Genomic DNA, 19339 nt, shown 5'->3' with positions numbered 1-19339 from the left:
GCACAACTAGAATAAAAGACCGGCCTTTACGGTGATAAAATCACGGTACTTGGTTTTTAAACCTTTATTTTTATTATTTCAAATGTATTCAACCCCAAAATATAACCACAAGAATGAGATTGGTGCATAATAAGTAACCAATTGACTGTATGGAGGTTGCGCTCCACACAGGATCATCAAAACAAAATAACGTTTTCAAAAGGACAATTGTTTAATTTGAACATTAAAACGCGTTACATTGCACATATTTGTCAGTAGAATCTCAGTATAGCGTTGGGCTAATTTCTGAAATGTGCGGTAAAAATATATACACGTAGCCAGAAGTTGATGTGTGAAAAGACAGACTGGAATAGTTTCACGCAATAGAAAAGGACACTTGTAAAAATAGTTTCCCCAATACAGCAAATGTGAGCCACGATTTACCTGAATCTGCAAATGTTTTGGCCGTATCGTATTGTACTGGATATTTCATGTCTGATGAGACCGTAGTGCATTCACGCTGGCAAGGAAATCGACACAAAGAAAAACAATCCAAACGGGAATCAAAAGCAATGCGTTCATTTGACTAATCAATGAACAATTCATATGTGCTCAGGCAGCTGGTGGAAAGCCAACTACGATTAAAAACCCTTCTTTTTTGTCCTTATGTTTTTCCAGTCGCACACACAATAAGAAAATAGATTGCTCATACACACTCACAAGCGCCTGTCTTGTCGTTTTGCATTAGTACCACAAAAAAAAGAAGAAAAAAAGTGCAAACGTCTCAGATACAAAACGGCATGGGAGCAAACCAATGTAAAATGAAAAAAAAAAGGTGCATAAATACAATTGTATCCATTGGATTGGCCTGTTCAAAAGCTACAAAAGTGCATTGGAACCGGAAGTCTTATTTTGTGAGGCAGAAGTTGCAAAATGACAAGGAAAAATGACAGTATTTGGGGGGGGGGGGGTCCTACCGAAATCTTATGAGTTTTGAATGATGTGCTTGAAATCAAAAATGATGAACGCAAATCAAATGCAGCCAACTTTTCTGGACTAGATGAGGTTCAGTTGGCTTAAGAACATTGTAGAAAAGTTAAAAAGCAGTTGCGCGTGGTGGTGGAGGGGAAAAAAAAAAAGCATGCGAAAACACGCCGTGTGAGGAAAAAGCAAAGACAGAACCAGATGGACATTCCAAGGCTATACTGTAGAACCCCAGCAACAATCAAGAAAAAATCCATTCACACAGGTTTTGAAAGCATCATTCATTCTCTCCTGATACCATCTAGGATGCATGCAGTCAAGGTAGCCAGCCACGTTGTCCTTCCGTTGGCTCGCTCGCCATAACAAGTCCGTTCTCCAGATCCGACGTCTGGGGATTGGCTCCTCAGCATTGCTCGGACACGATGAAGCCCTCCTTCTCGTGGCCCGCCGGCTCCACCTCGGCGTAGGACGGGTGGCCCGAGCCGCGGCGGAACTTCATGGCCGGCCACCTGCTGGGCCGTCTCTGCGGCGGGGAGGGACACGCACAAATGAGATGACTTCCAAAGCTTTATTCGTCATTTGAAAGCCCACCTCCATCAGGAAGAGGCTGGCGGCTGACGTTGGGTGATGGTAGATGTAGACGGTGACCGTCACCCCCGCCACCATGATGAGCATGACCAGCAGGACGCCCAGGATCAAACCCGTGTGCAGAGGGTGCGCGCCCGTCGAGCGGTCCGCCGCCGCCGCCGCGCCGTCCGCTGGCATCACTGCAAACGCACAAAAGTAAGTACTAGGTTTTGCTGTGCTCCTGCCAGCCAGCAGGGAGCGCTCAGCTTCCAATTGTACCTACACTTGATTGAGCGCATTAAAAGCCCCCCCCCCTATTGATTGTACATCTTCTTTGTGATGACTGAACTTGTCTTCTTTGTTTAAAAAGGTCATCGAGGGTGCTCGGCTTAATGCAAACACGAGCTTCTCTCCTCTCCTCTCTCTTTTTAGCCATTCATGAGCTGCAGCGCTTCAAGCAAGAATTAATGGCAAGTCAAGGACAAGGCGATACATGGCACACAAAAGGAGCAAGAGGAGGTGGCTGGCGCTCATCAGACTGACCGCTAAAACGTCTCTTTGCTTTTTAATTGCCCTCGTAATGTTAAAAAAGTGCCGGTGAAAGGCAAGTAAATACCATTTTCATTTCTCCTCCTATTATGTTTTCAATTAGCAGTATCTCCCGCTCTCATTGGTTTCCAGCGCACGCACTTCCCTTCCCCATCAACCCTGGGAAATTTAAAAGCCCAACACCACGCTGCAGGCAGGCGGGCAGGCTGTTAGCGGCTGATGGAATTCCAACCACAGAGCAGCTGTAGAACCCGTAGGAGGTCAAAGCCGTGCTCTGTTTGTTTCCGTAAAAACTGCCGCATTTCTAGTGGCGGGCGCCTCGCCCTCTGTCCACACTCTCAATTATTACGAATCAAGGAAGACGACGGAAAGTCATCACAAACATTTTCCACATTTTATAGCGACACACAGGAACATCACGCGTTTGTGTTCTACAAATTCTGCCAGATTAATTTTGCACGGTAAATGCTGGTGGGCTCAAATGAATCCAATAAAAGCAGTGGTGCGGCGCCATCTTTTAAAGATGTGTGACGTGTGGCCGGTCATAACTTCAGCATGATCCGATGATTAAAACTACAGTCGGCCGAATCTTTTTCCAGATGACTATTTCAAGTATTGATCCTACCCACTCGGGTATCCTGGCCAAAATGCTTCCAAATAAACTGCCGACTAAGGTCAAAAGAAAAAGCCGCGGTGACAAGTCGAAGCACATACCTTGATTTTCTCGGAGGTGCAGAGCAATCTTGGTATCATCTGCAAGAGAGCAAACAACCGACAGAATCAATATTTCTCCGTGTAGCTTGTTTTGTGCTCCCGCAAGCTCTTCCTCTTTTCCTCTTGGAATTTGTCACACTCCATTCCAAATGGACACCAATTGTGAAGTATGGAAATGCAGCGTGACCCACGTGAGGATTGGCCGTATGCAAATGTCTTTAAGTCAACTAACTAGTTAGTTTGTGTGTGAAAATGAGGGGGCTTCGGAAGGCGCCAGGTGGAACAGCCAGCTGCGTACCTTCAGTCGGGGCGCTGGTCGGGGGCTGCAGGGTGGACGGCGGGGCCTCTTTGCTTGTGGGTGTGCTCCTGGCGCCAAGCGGTGTGGTGAATGGGGAGAGATACGTGGCGTCAATGATGTCGCACAGCTTGTCCTTTGTCTGCACATACATAGGTTTATTGATGACTGACACCTGTTGGCTTAGGTTCATATGGCTCCTGTTCTCTGACCTCATCCGGACAGCTGTTGTCCACCCAGTCCTGCCGATGGCGGTCAAATCCACTGGAGCATCTAAGTGAATGGGACAACGTAGGTAGCAGCTCAACTTGTGCAATAGATGACATTGAATCAGACAAGGTGGATCGCGTCCAAAGTCAGACAGTATTGGAGGCTGTTAGGGTTGAATAGATTAGGTTGATCATATTATGTTGGAATGTAATCAGTAATAATTAACCTAAGCTTGTCCTGTCTTAACAAAGTAGTAGAACAAAGTGCTAAGATCCTTTGCACTGATTGACCAACTGTAGAAGACGCAATCAAAGTTGTTCTGTCTACTCAACATCGTAAAACAACCCCTGCTATGATGTGATCAGAGGCCAGGGGTTTCACCCCCACCTTGGCCACCACACATGTAAATTGTCACCCCCACCTTGGCCACTCTCACCCCCACCCTTCTTCTCTCAATAAATACTGTCTTGCATGAATGCAACGGCAGACTTTGTTCGGACATTGCTGTATCTACAGTAACGAACAAATTCTCCACTTGCAAGTGATCAAAGGGCATACTGTCTCCCGTGTGGTTCTTGCATAATAAGTTAGAGTCGGAACATCCCTAACAGAGGCGGCAGCTTCAAATCCTCCCGCGGTTCCAATAGAATCCATCCATCCCACCCTGAAACCCCGCTGACACCCCATCCCCTGTATTATGAGGTCTCCCAGCTCCTGCTTTAATCATGGATTGTCAACCTGGTCAGCTCAATCAGGCAAGACAGATTTCTCCAGACTGCCAGATCACATGAAGCGGAACGCAGCTTTTGTTAGGTCTCGACGTCATTCCTCATATCCATAAGGCTTTGGATGTGATGAAACTCAAAATGGGCAGCACTTTGAATGGACAACCCACCTGTTGAGTCGATGGCACCAGCTGCAGTTGAAGTTCACCTGGGAGGACGTGCACGTGGCGCAGGTGTTGAACTGGAGACACGCTGGAGAAGAGGAGACATTCTTTCAAATCCAAAACATGGCAGAGGGGAGAGCAAAAGTCTCCTACTGGGCAATGGTGTAAATTCCACGGCGGAGGAGTTGGTGATCCTCGTCTTGGTCAGCTCCACCCGGTGGTACTCGTAGATGGTCCGCCGTCTCACGTCTACATTTTGGACGAAGAGAGACAAGAAAAATGGGGATGAAATGAGAAAGAGAAAAAAAAATGGGGACAAACACCTCCTCTGAAGGCGGAATGAGGTCACACGGGGGAGGCCCATTTTTCTTGCAGCTGGTTATTTTCTGCCGCGTAAATCAGAGCGCCGCTTGACGGCCATTGGCTCCGCCGGCCGGCCGGCCTGCCAGCCAGCGAGGAGTCATAAGGCGCACGACATCCATCAGCGCCCCTAATTACTCATAAGCTCAGGCCCATCTCTGCCTGAAAATATCTTGCCACCAGATCAAAGCGGTGATGAAATTGAAAATCAAGCATTCTACAAAAGAGTGATTGATTGAGACGTTGTGATGACAGCTGAAGACTCACTGGGTATCTGCTGGATTTTGTGCACCACCACAAAAGCGTCCGAGAGGCCCACCTTCACCGGGTGGTTCATGGGGCTGATCTGCGACAGTTCCACGGGAATCTGGAAGAACAGGAGCCGGCGCGTTTGGATTCCTTCTCGTCCTTCTCTTTACGCTACCGACCTCTTTGTAAGCAAAGACGATGCGCCCGGTGTCGTGCAGCGTGGCCTGGAAGGTGAAGCTGCCCAGGTTGTAGTTGTCCTGCAGGTGGACGTGGTCCCACTGCACCACCAGAGCTGTACCTGAAGCCGGGCGTCAATAACACACACCATCGATCATGTTTTCCTTTCACCCCTAGCAGACACACGGACGTACGTCATCAAATGTCATACGAGCCGGGACTCCCTGTAAATAACAAGTCCACGAGACCCCAGCCGCTGCGCTAACTGGGCCGAGAGGAGGGGGGGGGGGGAGGGGCACGTTGGCCTGGTTTCTATTTCCACTTACCAGCTCAGCAGGCTGCACAAGCTCCAAACAAACAAAAGCAATTCCACAAACTACCGCAAGCTCATTTGAGTGAAATTAGCCGTGGCCGGTCGGCGTTTCAATGACATCAGCTTACTAAGAAGACACAAGTCTCACTTTCTTCCACTTTCCAAATCCTTTTCAACGTCTTTGGATAGATAGCTCCAAATACACGGTGGACAATAGCTTGCCATTATTTCTTTCAAATAGCAAAACAAAAATCCTTACCGTTGTCAAAGTAGATGACAGTTGAGTTTCTGGACACGCTGGGGTCAAAGTTGGCCATCAAGGGGGCTATGTACTGCGTCGCTGTTAGCATCCGGTGCACCACGTCGCCTGTGTAGATGAACCCTGAAGGAAGGAGATGACAACAATGTCGTTCGTACCTGCAGCTAGCTCATGAACGAACCCAAAACTAACAAGCAAACAAATGAAGCCAGCACCACACAAGTTGAACCATTTCGCTGGCTGGTAGCATTGAATTAGCGGTAGCATCCTTTATCAGAAACAGAAGAAGCGAGTTGCACAAATATACGCCGAGTGACTCATGCATCGTCATGAAGTCACGGGGCGAGACGAACACACACAAGATGACAGCAAAACAAACACGTGGCAACTTTTGATGGGGCGTGCTCCGAGCCACACGCAAATGGATTTCTCCTCACACGTGGACCGAGCTCGACGCAAACCAGATCTGGCCCACTTAGCGGCCTGTAAACACGATTATTTATGGACTCCAGCGCAAAACAGCCATGATTCATCGTAAGCAAACGGATTTTTTTTCCCATTCAATAAGAAAGCTTAAGATCAGGGCATGCGCTTTGAGAATGATTGTCAATTGGTTTGGAAGATGTATGTAAACAGTATTTGGTTGATGGAGATGAGAAATCTCATTGAGACTAGGGCTAGCGACTCTTATTTTATGTCTTGGAGCTGGGAGCCCTACAAACACACATCAATCACAGAAGGAGTAGAAGATGTGTGTGGGGGGGGGGGGGGGGGGGGGATCAATCTTTCCCTCAAGACCTCCATGTTGAGCAGAGTCAGCAAAGGGTACATGACAGGGCTGGCTGGTATGAGGACCACCAGACTCTATTTTGTGGTGTCCAACTCTACCGACGTGCTTACGTTTGGTGTATTTAACATTTGTGCAAATCACACAAATGAGCAACGACAAACGCGGCGGCTTCTGGAAGGAAAAGAAATCCGGCCCTTGAATGCAAATGAAAGCAGACGGCGAGATCATTGGAGCGCTTCTATCCAAGCGGCGGAGCATAAATCAAGGAAGAAGTGCAAAAGCTGCACATTTGAGGAATCCACATTCAGATTTCATCGCCAGGATTCAGTTAGGAACCTCAGCAATCATTTCAACTATGCGCCGGCCGTTTAGGATGTCAGTCGAGTTTAGCCATGTGCCAATAGCAGGATACGCTTCCATTCACTTGCTCCCAATCCAACCTTGGACCAAATGCGTAAACAACTAAAAGACAGAGATAAAAAGCTTCACTAAGCTTTTCCAGTTATTTTTCTTGGAGAATCCCAGTTTCAAGTGCGCTTGAAATCGGCCCATCAAGTCAAATAACGGCGCTTCACAGCCAGATCGCAAGGAGCTGCTTTTGGCCACGGCTCACACTGGGCCGCTCACGCACAAACGACCCAACTCCATATTCAAACAGTTTGAAAGAAACTGCCACACTCGCACTTTTTCAATCATTTGTGTGTGTTTGTTTGAGAACCTGGAAATGAGAACAAACAAGGCGATCGGTCGGCCTGCCGGCATTTTTCCACTCTTGAGTCTTGACGGCAAAAACCACAACCGCCCGGCCGACAATTATCACATCAAAGACAACTGTTGGCCAAATACTCCGGAGATGCTCCGTAACATGCGAGCGAGTGGAACAACTTTGAAAAGACACATCCCACGCATCTCTTATCATGATTAGCGCTCGCTGTTTTCCTTCGCCAATGGCCGTGTCAAGGTGGCGTCTTTGAAATTTGGGTGGCGGCGGCGGCGAGCCAGCCGATAGATAAGAAGGCATTCCTCCAGACACATGGAAGGAAGGAAAGAAGGAGAGCGAGGAAGAGAAGAAAAGAGAAGGAGGTGGAGGAGGCAGCAGCTATCTTGCGCCTGCAGGCCCTCTCAGGCTTTGACTTCTCATTTCCTTCCTTCCTTCCTTCCTTTCATTTGAGCATCTGTAACTAATGTGTGAATATATTGAGTAGCAGTTTACGACATTAGCATCTTAAACGCTTCTTAAAAGTCTCCAAGGTGATGAGGTTATGATTACGCTCCACTTAATGTGCTCCATCATTTACGCTTGGAAAACACTCTTTGGCTTTTCTAGCAATTAGTAATGAAAGACAGCTTGAGTCAACAAAAAGTGTTGGACGGGCGTGCCGTCACTCTCCGCCGATGCCATCGACGCCGACTATCGGGCGGAGAAGAACAAAAAGAGCTTGTGTCAACACCAATAAAGTGAAGCTCCACTTCAGTCTCGCTTGATGTTTTCTTTGGCGTTTTCCGAAATGCAGCTTGTGGAAGGGAAGGGAAGGAGGGATGATTCGGCTTGCCTACACGTTGTGAACTTTTCTTATTTTCAAGGAGGTACGTACGCACAGGTGTCGAACATGTGCTGGCAGTTGGCAGAAGAACAATCCGGTTCAGTGTTACTTTGTGGCTAACTACTGGTAGAGCAAGAGTATTGCGGTGCTTTCGGCTCGTTTTCACGTCATTATGAATGGAAAAAAGAAAAAAAAAAGATTCCCATGCGGAACACTTAGACACACAAACACAGCCGCCGCCGCCGCCGCCTTATCAATGAGGGCGAAGTCACTTGGCAGAGCCTGGCTTGTTTCTAGGCCAAAGCCGACGGCTGCTTTCCCTATACCCCCCTCCCTCCCTCGGGAGGGGAGGGTTGTTTTGAGCCACTTTTGCCTTCCCGCCGCCGAGGTGTGAGCTGCAAATGGTCATGTGTCATTCCAATTGGATGAGATGGAGCGGAGGGAGGGAGGGAGGGAGGGAGGGAGGATCTGTCAGCGAGGCTTTTGCAGTCAGACGCTTTTCGGCTACCACGTCGCCGTGCGCGTATACACAAAGGCCGTCCATTTTTGAAATACCTCGGCACTTTATGAATCCTGAGCGCCAAACCGCAGCGCAGGCAGTCAAAAAATGTGTCTACGCGCACCCTGCTAGCACAGACGGCGTATCCAATAACAAGATGTTAGTGACTGATGTTGACTTACCGCCGGTCGCCACCGTGATCTCGCGCAGCAAATGTCCATAGAAGGGGAAGTCGAAGGACAGGTTGACTCTCTGGGAGGACGAGGAAGAATAGGCGTCAATGTTGTTTCAATTTGTCATTGATTGCTTTCCTTTTTGCTATTTTAAAGGCAGTTTGAGAAGCTGGCTTATTTGGAATGAAGGCACTTCATCTCAGGCTGGCTGGCTGGCTGGCTGGCTGGGGACAGATGCGCTTATCGATTTTCCCCCCCGGACAAAAGGCAAAGTCAGAGCGCTCTGCTCCAGGGAAGAGAATCAGCTCAAAGCCAGTCCCCGTTGTACCCACGCCAGTCCAGTCCAGGCCAGTCCAGTCTAGGCCTGGCCAGTCTAGTCCAGGCCAGGCCAGCCTCAATCCATCATCAGCTGAAGGAGAACCGGTCGAATGCACAATGCAGAACGCTTTTTTTTTTTTTTTCTCTCTCCGACTCTGCAGCCTGCCATGGAAAATTCCCAAAACAGGCTGCTACACGTCTTTGCGTGAAGTAGCACGGGGCCTGGTCGTCCAAGTTTATTTGAGAGCACAGTAATTGTTTTTGTGATGAAAGCCGATCTCTGCTGCTGCTACTATTTTTTGGGAATTTGATATTAGCATTGCACCACAAACACCAAATTGCATTAATGATGACTTCTTTCATTTTGTAGATCATAGTTGAGGGCGCAGATGGAAAGTCAGGATGATTCTTTCCAGCTATTGCTTGCTTTGTTACTTTATGGACTCATCGAAAGGCTAAATGGGGTCCGATTGCTTTTGTATTTCCTGTCCAGGGCCCAAACTCAAAAGCGTGACTCGGCCGTGGCTTACCGCCGCTTGTCGGTGCGTGTTGGACAGAATCCCGTGAATCTTCACTTTCTCCTTGTCCATCTGCTCGATGTTTACCCACAAGGCCTTGCCGGCGGCATCGGCCGGGCTGTACGTTTTGGATGTGTAGTAGTTGTGATGGGCGTCCTCCTGCCAAGGGGGAGAAGAAACATCAGCGATCTGTGCATCAAGTGCTTTACAAGAGCAGCAGCAGACGGAGGACTCGTCATAAAGCAGAAATGTCTCATCTCCACTGCTGGATGACTATTAGCATTGATTTAAGGCCAGCGCCTGGACAGGTCAGAGGGGGGGAATCAAATAAAAATGGTTAGCAACTCCATCATTGCGGCAAAGTTGGGTGAGTCACCCAAACAGTTGTGTCTGACCGCCCCACCTTGCTTTCTCGACTAGCTGAGGCTGAGCGTCGCTCGCGCCGGGAATACGAGCTGTGGCAATACGAGCTGTGGGAATCCCCCCCATTCAAAAGCAGACATGAAACCTCGGCGGTCGCCGTGCAGCACGCCCCACACCACCGCACATTAGAAGCAGCAGCCGCCACCCAATCAGGTTCTGGTCGGACCCCACGTACTCCCGTTTGCTTTTGCTGGCCTCAAGACAGCCCGTGCGTTGTGTAAATATGAGCAGCAGGGTGTGAAAAGGAGCCCGCGGAATGCTTTGGTTGGGAGCAATACGTCTGTCTGTCTGAGCGGGGGCAGTAGCAGGGGGCAGCCCATCTCGCCACCAATGGGGGTTTGTGACCTGGAGGCTCCACAGCGTCTGTTGTCACGGGGGCCACCGCTGTTCCAAACTCACATTTCCAGGTGGCCGGGTGGCACCGCTTAACCCAAACACAGCCATGAAAAAAGATGGCCGCCAAAAGTGGAAGAAGTGATTGTCAGCAGGTCCAAACAAAGTGCTAGGCAAAAGTTAGCTCCATTCACAAGGATGCTTTGAACGGACTGCTTTTTCACCTTCTTTCAAGTGGAGGGACGGCCTTTGTTTACACGGCGCGTACAGTTTCAGTGACTTATGTGTGTTTGGACATTTATAGCCGACGATCAAAGCTCCCTCTCCCTCCCTTGTTGGGAGGCACGGGCTTGTGAACCCATCAAGATTAGAAGCCCTTGACGGGAAAAAAACAACAACCAAAAACATAACGAGGCGCTTCGACCCCCCCGGAGGGATGCCGGCGTCATTACCGGCTGAACGCGCTGCGGCGGCTGCTACCTTTAATTGGCATGGTCCCATAAACGGACCCCCCCCCCCCCGCCATTCATCTCCAGTAGCTTCAGCAACTTCTTGTGCCTGCCTCACTGGCTTCATTTCCTGCTCTGCGGTCTGTTTCCAATTTTGAAAGCCCCCCCCCCCTCCCCAGCTTTGCACAAATTTAGTCCCCCTAATCTTAATTTGCTACACACACACTTCATTTGCATCACCTGGAGCGATATTTGGCCGCTGTTGCTAGCCCTGACGGCCGAGTACTTTTCGCAGCGGACTTTATGGATTCATTTTCCATAAACGCCAGGGACCGCGCTGAGCCTTTTTTATGGAAGTTGCTCTGCGAGAGGGCAGTTGTTAAATTCCATAGTAGCTTTCCTGCGTTTGCAGAGGAGATGCGGCTTCATTCTAAATGCGTCAAGATATCGAAATCCCATTTATGTCATCAATATCAAATGATCTTTGGAGAAGAGAGATCGATCCAATGAAATGAAATGAAACGCATACGGACAGCCAACCTCAATTTGCGAGCCGTTGCCGACGTCCTCGGCTGACATCAGGCCGGGGAAGAGCTCGGCCCGGTCCTCCTCCGGGCGTTCCTGCTCCTGACTGGCCCTGTTGCTGTCCATGTGACGCGGGCTGTTGGGAAGCCATCTCCTCCAACGCTGCTCGCGCGTCCTCACCACCACCACCACGTTGTCATCCGCCGCTCGCACGTAGGAGTAAGGGACCCCTGAGGACGAGGCGACGACAATCAGATGCGATACATGTGAACATGTGGAAGGGAGGGAGTCGTGATGATTGATGAAGGAGTCAGCCTGGACAAAGGAGACAACCTGTGTGTCATTGGTCATGGCTGGAAGAGCGCCCGCCACCTTGGAGGCCATAACGTGTCAGCCTGCCGCCCTGCCGCCCTGCCAGCCCGCTTTGGAGCTCAGCTGGAAAGCAAATGTTTCCCTTCTGACGTCTCCCTCTGTCTGGCCTGGGCTCTAAACGCCAGCGCTTCACACCCAGCGGCCCCACTTAAAAGCTTTCAAGGACATTTAGCAGGTCATAAAGCGGCAGAATGGAGGTCTCGTCCCCCCTTTTTTTTTCCCCACCTGACTCACCAGAAATAAGAAAGGAACGCCGTGCCGTTGCGGCATTGGCTCCAAAGAGAAAAAAGCTTTTGTCAGCGACCAAATACAAATGAGGCTGATGTAAGGCCTCTTGCTCTTTGCCTCTTTTGCTTTCTTTCGACACTGAATACGAACGACGCTTGGGCGGTTCGCGGCGATGCTACCTTGACGCTACCGTTCAAAGCAATTACGCCACAAAACATTGACACACTCACACACACGGTATGATGCTTGGAAGAAATGTGAATTTCCCGAGTGAACGCAGAGGCACTTGAAATTTCTGGTGGTCTCCACACCACGGTTTCTGCTTTCATGGATGATTAGTCCCGTTTTGTCCCAGTCAAAACACTCGGCCACAGAGCTCCTCGGGGCTTCAGATTGGCTGCAGACACTTGCCGAGATGATCAATTGGATGCAAACAACATATGGATGGATACAAATTGTGTCCTGTTCAACCATGATTTATGGAGCGCACTGTTGCTGTAAAACTCTGCTCCAATGATTTCAAATGATGACTCTGGCCAGTGATTTCTAATTAGGACTCTGGCTTGAGTGGTGATATTTAAACTGGATTAGCAAATCAAGTAGCTCATTTCAGAAGAATGGGGATGCTGTCCATTCCATTCAACGTTGGCTACACTCAATTCAGCCCCTAGGCAAAGCTCTTCAAACAATCAAACTGTATCAACCCCCCCAGAGGAAAACCTGAACGGGGGGTAACATGGAAATATTTGACATCAAACAGCGAGCAGGGAAAAACAACGACTTGTGTTCCCGCTCGGGCAAATCGATTCCAGCAGCGTGAAGCTTTCAAATAGATCACAAAGGATTTGTGTGTCGGCCGCATGATTTATGACAATGTCGAGCAGTTTGCTCAAACAAGCCAAGATGCTGGACCAAAACTGCGGGCCGGCTCAAAAGCCCACTGTCACCGCTGCGGCTTTCCACGTGTAATTGGTGGTTAGCCGCGTGCGTGGTCAGTGCAGCCACCTGAAAATGTTCGGGGGGTGGGGGGGGGGGCATCAAACAAGACGGGGAGGCCTTTTTCGGATTCCACTCAGACACGCCATCTTTCTCTTATTTGAGAAGATTGAGTGATTGATTGACTGCAGGAGCACCAAGCCTTACCGTTGCCACGGTCGGCTCCATTTTGAGTCGTACCATTAAGCGATGCATCAATCGGTTGACTCGCTGGACTGGCTCCAAAAGCCATTATTCTTCCCGTAGTCCAGAAACCCATATGATTCTTTTCTTGAAGGTCGCAGGCTAAGCGAGCTCTTAAAATGGAATTGGGCGAGGACAGGGGGTGGCTGTAGCTCAGTCCCACTGAAATCTCTCTCTCACACACACGCTTGCTCGCTCAGAGTTCCCACAGTCTGCTCAACAGAGCTGAAAATTGGAAATGGTCCGGAGGATGCGTCTTGTGGAGAATATACAGTGCTCAAAACGTCAATCAACAGACTTTGGTCAACAGAAACAGGGACAAGCTTGCTCATGGCCAGCAGGTGGTGATTGATTGACAAGATTGTCGGCTTATCCATCAGCAGCATCCATCAGCATCCGGCCGGCTCTGAGGACCGTCAGTGCCGATGAGAGTTAGCCGCTCCTTGGATGACCAAGGAGTGAAAGAGGAGCGAGCTTTGTTGGCATTGGCGCAGGGGCATTGATGGCGCTTGGCAGTCTCAGCCCCCACTTAAACATTTTCCCATGGGGGGAGGGGAGACGAGCGAGGACCGAAGACTACGGCTGCCTTTGCATTGGCTCCGAATCAACGCGGACCCCTTCGACGGCCTGTTAAAGCTTCACACTGGAGGGGGCCCAAAGATTTAGAGCGACGATATAACGGAAGGAGATAAAGGGCATTCTGTTGCCATAAAAGCAAACAAAGGTGTCAAAATGGACAACTGTGAGGAAAGCCCAAAACACACAAAGCTGTTTGTTACCTCATTCAATGCCAGCCCCATTAAAATGGATGACTTAGTGCCACAACTGTAACTTTGGCAGGTAGAAGATGTTGAATCAAGGCAACTGGACTTAGCCAACTTTTTTTTTTTTTTTGCTATCATTCAGTTGGCATCAAATTCAGGATAATGCTCGGCCGAGACTCGTCCCCATCGCACACCTGCGGCTCCTTTGCCGGAGTCTGCGAAGACACACGAGTCGTGTGCTCCGCTGTCGTCCCCTCTCATCAATCTCTGCCGCGCCGCGCTGTGTTTATGACGCCGTCTGCCGTGGCTTCGCGTTCCCCCCCCAAAAAAAACTTGCTCCGACATGCTCCTTGGTCTTGCAACCTTGACTAGCCAAAGGTGGCCTTCAAGATGTTTGAGTGGCGGCCTTACAACGGCTATCATAAATCCAAGGCGCTAAAGAGTGGATGATGGACCGGCTAGAAAAGGCACAAACTCTGTCCTTGCGAGGTCATCGGCAGACACACTTAAGCAGAAAGGCAAATCATTGACTGTCGACAGACAGATTCAAGGAGCCGTATATACCGTGCACTCGCTGGGTGCCGAGCGCTGAGCCACTTTGGAAGGGGCGAAAAATGCCTTTCAAAGGAGAGCGTGAAAAGGAAGACCGGACTCAGGGCAAAAAAACTAAAGGACGAACAAAAGCTCGCAATTCCCGATCGGGCCAGAGCACGAGAAGCCATCATCTTTCCGGGATTTCACAAGAGGCGGCGTGATAAACGTAGATTGATTTTGGTGCAATAACAATCTCCACGCAGCTTGATGGCTAACTTATCTCACATCCCAGATGTGTGATATGACCCGGGCTGCCTGGCCTGAGCTAAAAAAGATCAAGTAGGGAGGAGGAAGCACACTTGTTGCCTGTGCGCTCGCGAGAGATCCCACGCATTTTTGCTTTTCCCAATTTGTGTCCACTTGGCATTTGAGGATCCTGCTGTTATCCAAAGTGCAGCTGTCCACCCGGCAACGGCTCTCCGTTCTCCCCTTTTGCGCATTGTCTTGTTGACAAGGCCGGAGCTGTTGACGTCTTCGGGACAGAATGTGAAGTCCCACACGCTATTCCCATTGCTGGTTCTTCTCGTTCCGTTACTTCGCAGCCGGCCAGAAAAGACGTCCGCCAGAAATCCAATCTCCAGCAAATGCTTCATTTACTAAAAGCTCAAATGGAGGAATTGAGATGAAGCTACTTAGCGTGCAGAGTTCTTGCTTTTACAGCGGCTGCTAGATAGAAGAAGAAAAATGTCCTCCCGGGCGTTAATTGCGCGTTTGCTTCCGTCCTTACTGGCCCGTGCCTGTCTCGGCCTTTTGTGCCGGGCTTCCTGGCAAGTGGCGTCTTTTGGCAGTCGGCCCGCCGGCACCTTCTGCGCCGATGTGTTTAGCGCCCTTGTGCAGCCACTTCTATAGTTCAGGATAATGGCTCGGAACTCATTCACTGGCAGCCCAGCCCAGTTAAAAAGGAATGCGAATGAGTTAACACAGCTCCGACGCAACAGAGGGAACTTTGATTGCATTGCACATGTCCAATTAGAGCCAGGTGACTGTTTGTTTATGTTTGGAATGAGCGCAATTGGCAGTGTGCAAGCATCCTATGTAACAATGTAACAGGCCTTTTGGGTCAACGCTGAGCTAAGCTGAGCTGAGCTGAGCTGGCAAGACATTTCATCGATAGATAGTTCCACACGGCTGCACACCAGTGGAATTCAATCATCTCTTCCAAAATAAGCCAAAATGATTCAATGCCCTGTCAATAATGATGCAAAAGTTCCTCTCAGCTGCCAACAAATAAGCTATTCCATGACCAACAAAGGCCATTTGTCACATGACTTGGACGGCGTCGGGGTCATCATTTTCATCAGCAACTGGATCCTGGTGCAGGCACGCATTCCACTTTTCTACAGTGCACTGTTCCCTTCCTGACCAGAGCCTCCTCTTTACTCAAATTGATTTAAGACCGAGTGTTGTCCCCCATAAGTCAATTAGGATGGGCTGCAAAGAAATGGATGGAACTGCTAAGACTCCAAGAATGTCTCCAAAAAGGTGAATCATTAGGGAGTGGGAGGACGGCGATGCACTTTTTCATAGCAAATAGCCGCCGTTGCCGGAGATGCCACATGCGGCCGGGCCCAGCCCGGCCCGGCCCGGGCTTGCCAAATGACAACTCGGCTCTGCCAGACCGCAAACGTGATCTATGGCGCTCATTAAAATGATGTGAGCCCCCTGAATCACAGCGAGCACAAGGCCGCTGAGATCACCTAGCAAGAGGAAAACAACAACATGGACAGACTTGTGGCAAGACACTTCCCCTCTTTGAATCATTTAGGGATGAAAGGTCCTCAAAAAGCAACAATATCAAAGAGACAAAAAATTGGGGAAAAAAAACACGCTCACACCAAGTGCAATTTGCGCCACCGGCCGCTCTTATGGGCAAACAAAATTCTAAAAAACTGCTGGAACATGTCAAATAAGAGGCAATGATGCGAAACCCAGATGGAGTGATCTCACGCTGGATACTCGCTCGACCTGTCGCAGACGTGCCGCGCCAAGTATTTTATGTCCGAAGGGAGCGAGAGCCAGATGGATGGGCCTTCCTAAATCACTTGCAGACGTTCGAAAGGAAGCGGTGGCAGGCAACAGGAGAAATGACACTAACATCAACTCTCATCCAGTGTGCTAAGATAGCCGAGGACCTGCGCAGTCGGAAGCCCGAACCTGATTCCAAACAATGGCGTGGCTGCAAACGCTAGCTCAAAGCATGGCTTCATGTGCCTGGAATCAGAAGGGGAACCAAGTGCTCCATGTCTTGTTGCCACGAAACGGAGGGAGGCATGCAGGGACTTGACTTGACTTGATTGCTGCTGGAGCGGTGTACCCCAACGATGATGATGATCATCTGGAGCTTCAGCAGGCGCTTTCCAATCATTTGTGGAGGGGAAGGGGGAAAAAAATAAATAAATTGCTCGTCATCTCTCACCAAACTTTTATCCGTCACGAGGCTTGTGAGCTTTTCAAGCGGGATCTGAGGGAGGATCCGGCCGAGCCAAAGTTGAAGAGAGGCTTAACGCGTTTAATTAACTAGCGGCCTCTCGTCTCTTTGTCCGGGGCGCTGGAAATCCGCCCCCCGCTCGTGAGCTTCTTCCCACAGCGGGCCGAGGTTCCAGGGCGTGACTAATGCGCCGGCCCGGTGCTGCCGTTGCCTGCTGGTACGGGTGACGACCCCGCTTTTTGGCTGCTGTGGTGGCACAATGGAGCCACCCTCCCCCTTCCCGCGCATCCCCCGCCCACTCTCAAACAAGTCACACGGTATTGGGGTGCGCTCCGAGCCGTGGCGCTTTGAGCACATGAACCAGCACCAGCGCAGGCATTTAAACACAACATCATTCCAGCGACATGTCTCCAATCCAAAAAGGCCACCACGGCTCTCACGCACACTCTCTGCATATGCCGGCGCATTCCAGGCCCGAGAGGAACATCTCTTTTTCCACTCGGGGTGCAAATTATCTGGGAAATCGGCCTCAATTTGGTGTGCCAGTGCTGAAAAAAAAAATGCTTGCAGGATGTTGCGTAATTTGGCCCAGATGTTCACCACAGTTTCCAACAAGAGGTAGTGTTTGATATGATGCTTTGTTTTTGTCAAAGCTCGCCATTTTTTGCTTTGGGCACCAAACTCACTGGTGTAGTGTCCTACATCCAAACAAGGACAAGTCACAGACGGAAGTGTTTCTGTTGAACTGGGTCCATCTCCCTCCTGCAAGGACCTTCAAACGCGCTCCACATGACTGAAGTGACTGAAGCGTCAAAACCACGCTGGCTGGCGCAGAAATAGGACACACGTGCCACCCGATAGATAGCGTCACTTACGGAAAAAGCAAAGGCTGGCGCTGACAAAAGGGTCGCTGTCAGCAGCTGAGCATATTCAGCCAACCTGATGAAAATGCACCGGCAGCAATAAAAGACTGGGCTTGTCGAGGCGTGCTAACGTCAACTGGGACGGCGACTTTTCTCCTAAGAATACAACCGACGTGACCTCTCTGTCTCGGTCCGAGAGGACGTGGAGAGACTTGCGAGAGCAGGGAAGGATTCAAACCCAGAACCTCCCACACTAGCCGCTGTGCTGCCGCCTTGTGAGCTCATAACATCCCAATTAAAATGTGGCCAGCCCCCTGGTTAATTGCTTAGTGCGCGCTCAGGGTGATCGTGTTATGATTATTGGAGCCATATTTTGTGTGTGTGTGTGTGTGTGTGTGTGTGGGTTAACATCCATCTTGGCTCCACATTGTATTTATGTTCCAGATCCCACTCAAATATGGGATGCAAAATCTTTCTAGTAGGTTTCAAATCACAACAATGCTAAGAATGTGACAGACAGACAGACAGACAGACAGACAGACAGACAGACAGACAGACAGACAGACAGACAGACGGACGGACGGACGGACGGACAGACAGCCATATGAAGGTGCATGTTTGGCTCCTACCGGTCTGGGCTCCGGCGTCGTACACGCACTGCACAAGCAGGACAAGTCCGAGTCCGAGTCCGAGTACGAGTCGCAGGTCCAGTTTCCTGTCTAGCGCCATGTCCACAGATATCCGTGCAGTGTAAGCCGCCCCGCTCCTCCGAGGCGGCAGAAGCCCGCAACTCTCTCGTTCAAGGAGTCTTCCCGGAGGGAAACGGACGGACTGCTGCTTTGTCCTCCCTCCACCGCCGCCCCCACCTCACAATGGCGCGTCCAGCACCTCTTCAAAGTGAAACAAAAAGAACACAAATCAAAGCTTCAAATGTGACAAGCGGGAGAAGTTGAAGGCATCCGAGCGCTCCCGGTGTGCTTCGTTGGCTGAGCGTGTGTGAGGTCCGATGTTGCGCTCCTGCCTGGAGGAAAAGAAAGTGCGTGCGCGTGTGACGTCACAGCCTGCTGGCAGCCAATCAGATGGCGTCGTTTTGGATGTTGCGAGTACACGCTTGGAAGACATTTGACGACTATTTAGGCGAGAAAAATTGGCAAATGAAGGAAAATATCGATTGCTAATCGATCTTACTTGCGAATCAAATTGGCTCGCTCATCCATCAGAAAGTGAAAGTAGGCTGCACATGCTCATTCCCAATATGAACCATGAAGTCATTGTCTCATTTTGTCCATTCTTGAAGTTAGGGTCTGGTACAAGTGGCACAGTGTTGTCACCATGACATCACCATGTGTGTTTTCCTCCCAGACATGGGAAGGGGGTGGGAGTTGGGTGTTGGAGGACTTTGCAATTACGACTCTACTCGCTGAGGGAATTTCAGGAGTGCTCACGGAAAAGCTGAAAAAAAAATCAAGGAGCGCTTTTACGGATCACTCGGCTGCTGCCATCAAATATTAACGCTCGAGAGCTGCGCCTTAAAATATCCTCACCGCCAAAAAAAAGGTCATCTTGCCCCAGAACAGCTAGAAAAATACATTCGATCATTTTTTTTCCCTTCACATTTTTTGAAATGAACATCCCCGAGTAAATTTCAAGTGAGTCAACTTTTACCAAGCATTTGCAGTGACCATGAATCTCTGGAGTTTTTTTTTTGTTCCATCATAGGCTTTGTCGCGTAAAATCTCAGAGCTGGATTTGATCAGCGCCCTGCTCGTGGCAGAAAGCTATCTGCGCCGAGAA

General features: G+C 49.8%; 1 protein-coding gene across 1 annotated transcript; it reads right to left on the bottom strand.

Annotated features, from left to right (window-relative positions):
* Positions 1-74: 74 nt before the first annotated feature.
* On the bottom strand, positions 75-18526 carry plxdc2b (plexin domain containing 2b). Its single transcript, XM_085939119.1, has 14 exons — positions 18175-18526; positions 11133-11347; positions 9400-9546; positions 8561-8630; positions 5546-5668; positions 4976-5094; positions 4815-4914; positions 4341-4436; positions 4194-4275; positions 3301-3361; positions 3092-3230; positions 2794-2832; positions 1555-1730; positions 75-1486 (listed from the first exon to the last, which is right to left on the bottom strand). The coding sequence occupies exons 1-14, from the start codon at positions 18272-18274 to the stop codon at positions 1367-1369; spliced, it is 1587 nt and encodes a 528-aa protein (XP_085795245.1). The 5' UTR covers positions 18275-18526; the 3' UTR covers positions 75-1366.
* Positions 18527-19339: the final 813 nt, after the last annotated feature.

Source organism: Syngnathus leptorhynchus, chromosome 19 (assembly GCF_054491065.1).
Source record: "Syngnathus leptorhynchus isolate UIUO chromosome 19, UIUO_Slep, whole genome shotgun sequence".
NCBI lineage: Eukaryota > Metazoa > Chordata > Actinopteri > Syngnathiformes > Syngnathidae > Syngnathus > Syngnathus leptorhynchus.
Note: the sequence above shows the minus strand (reverse complement) of the source record. Positions and strands in the feature narration are given on the sequence as shown.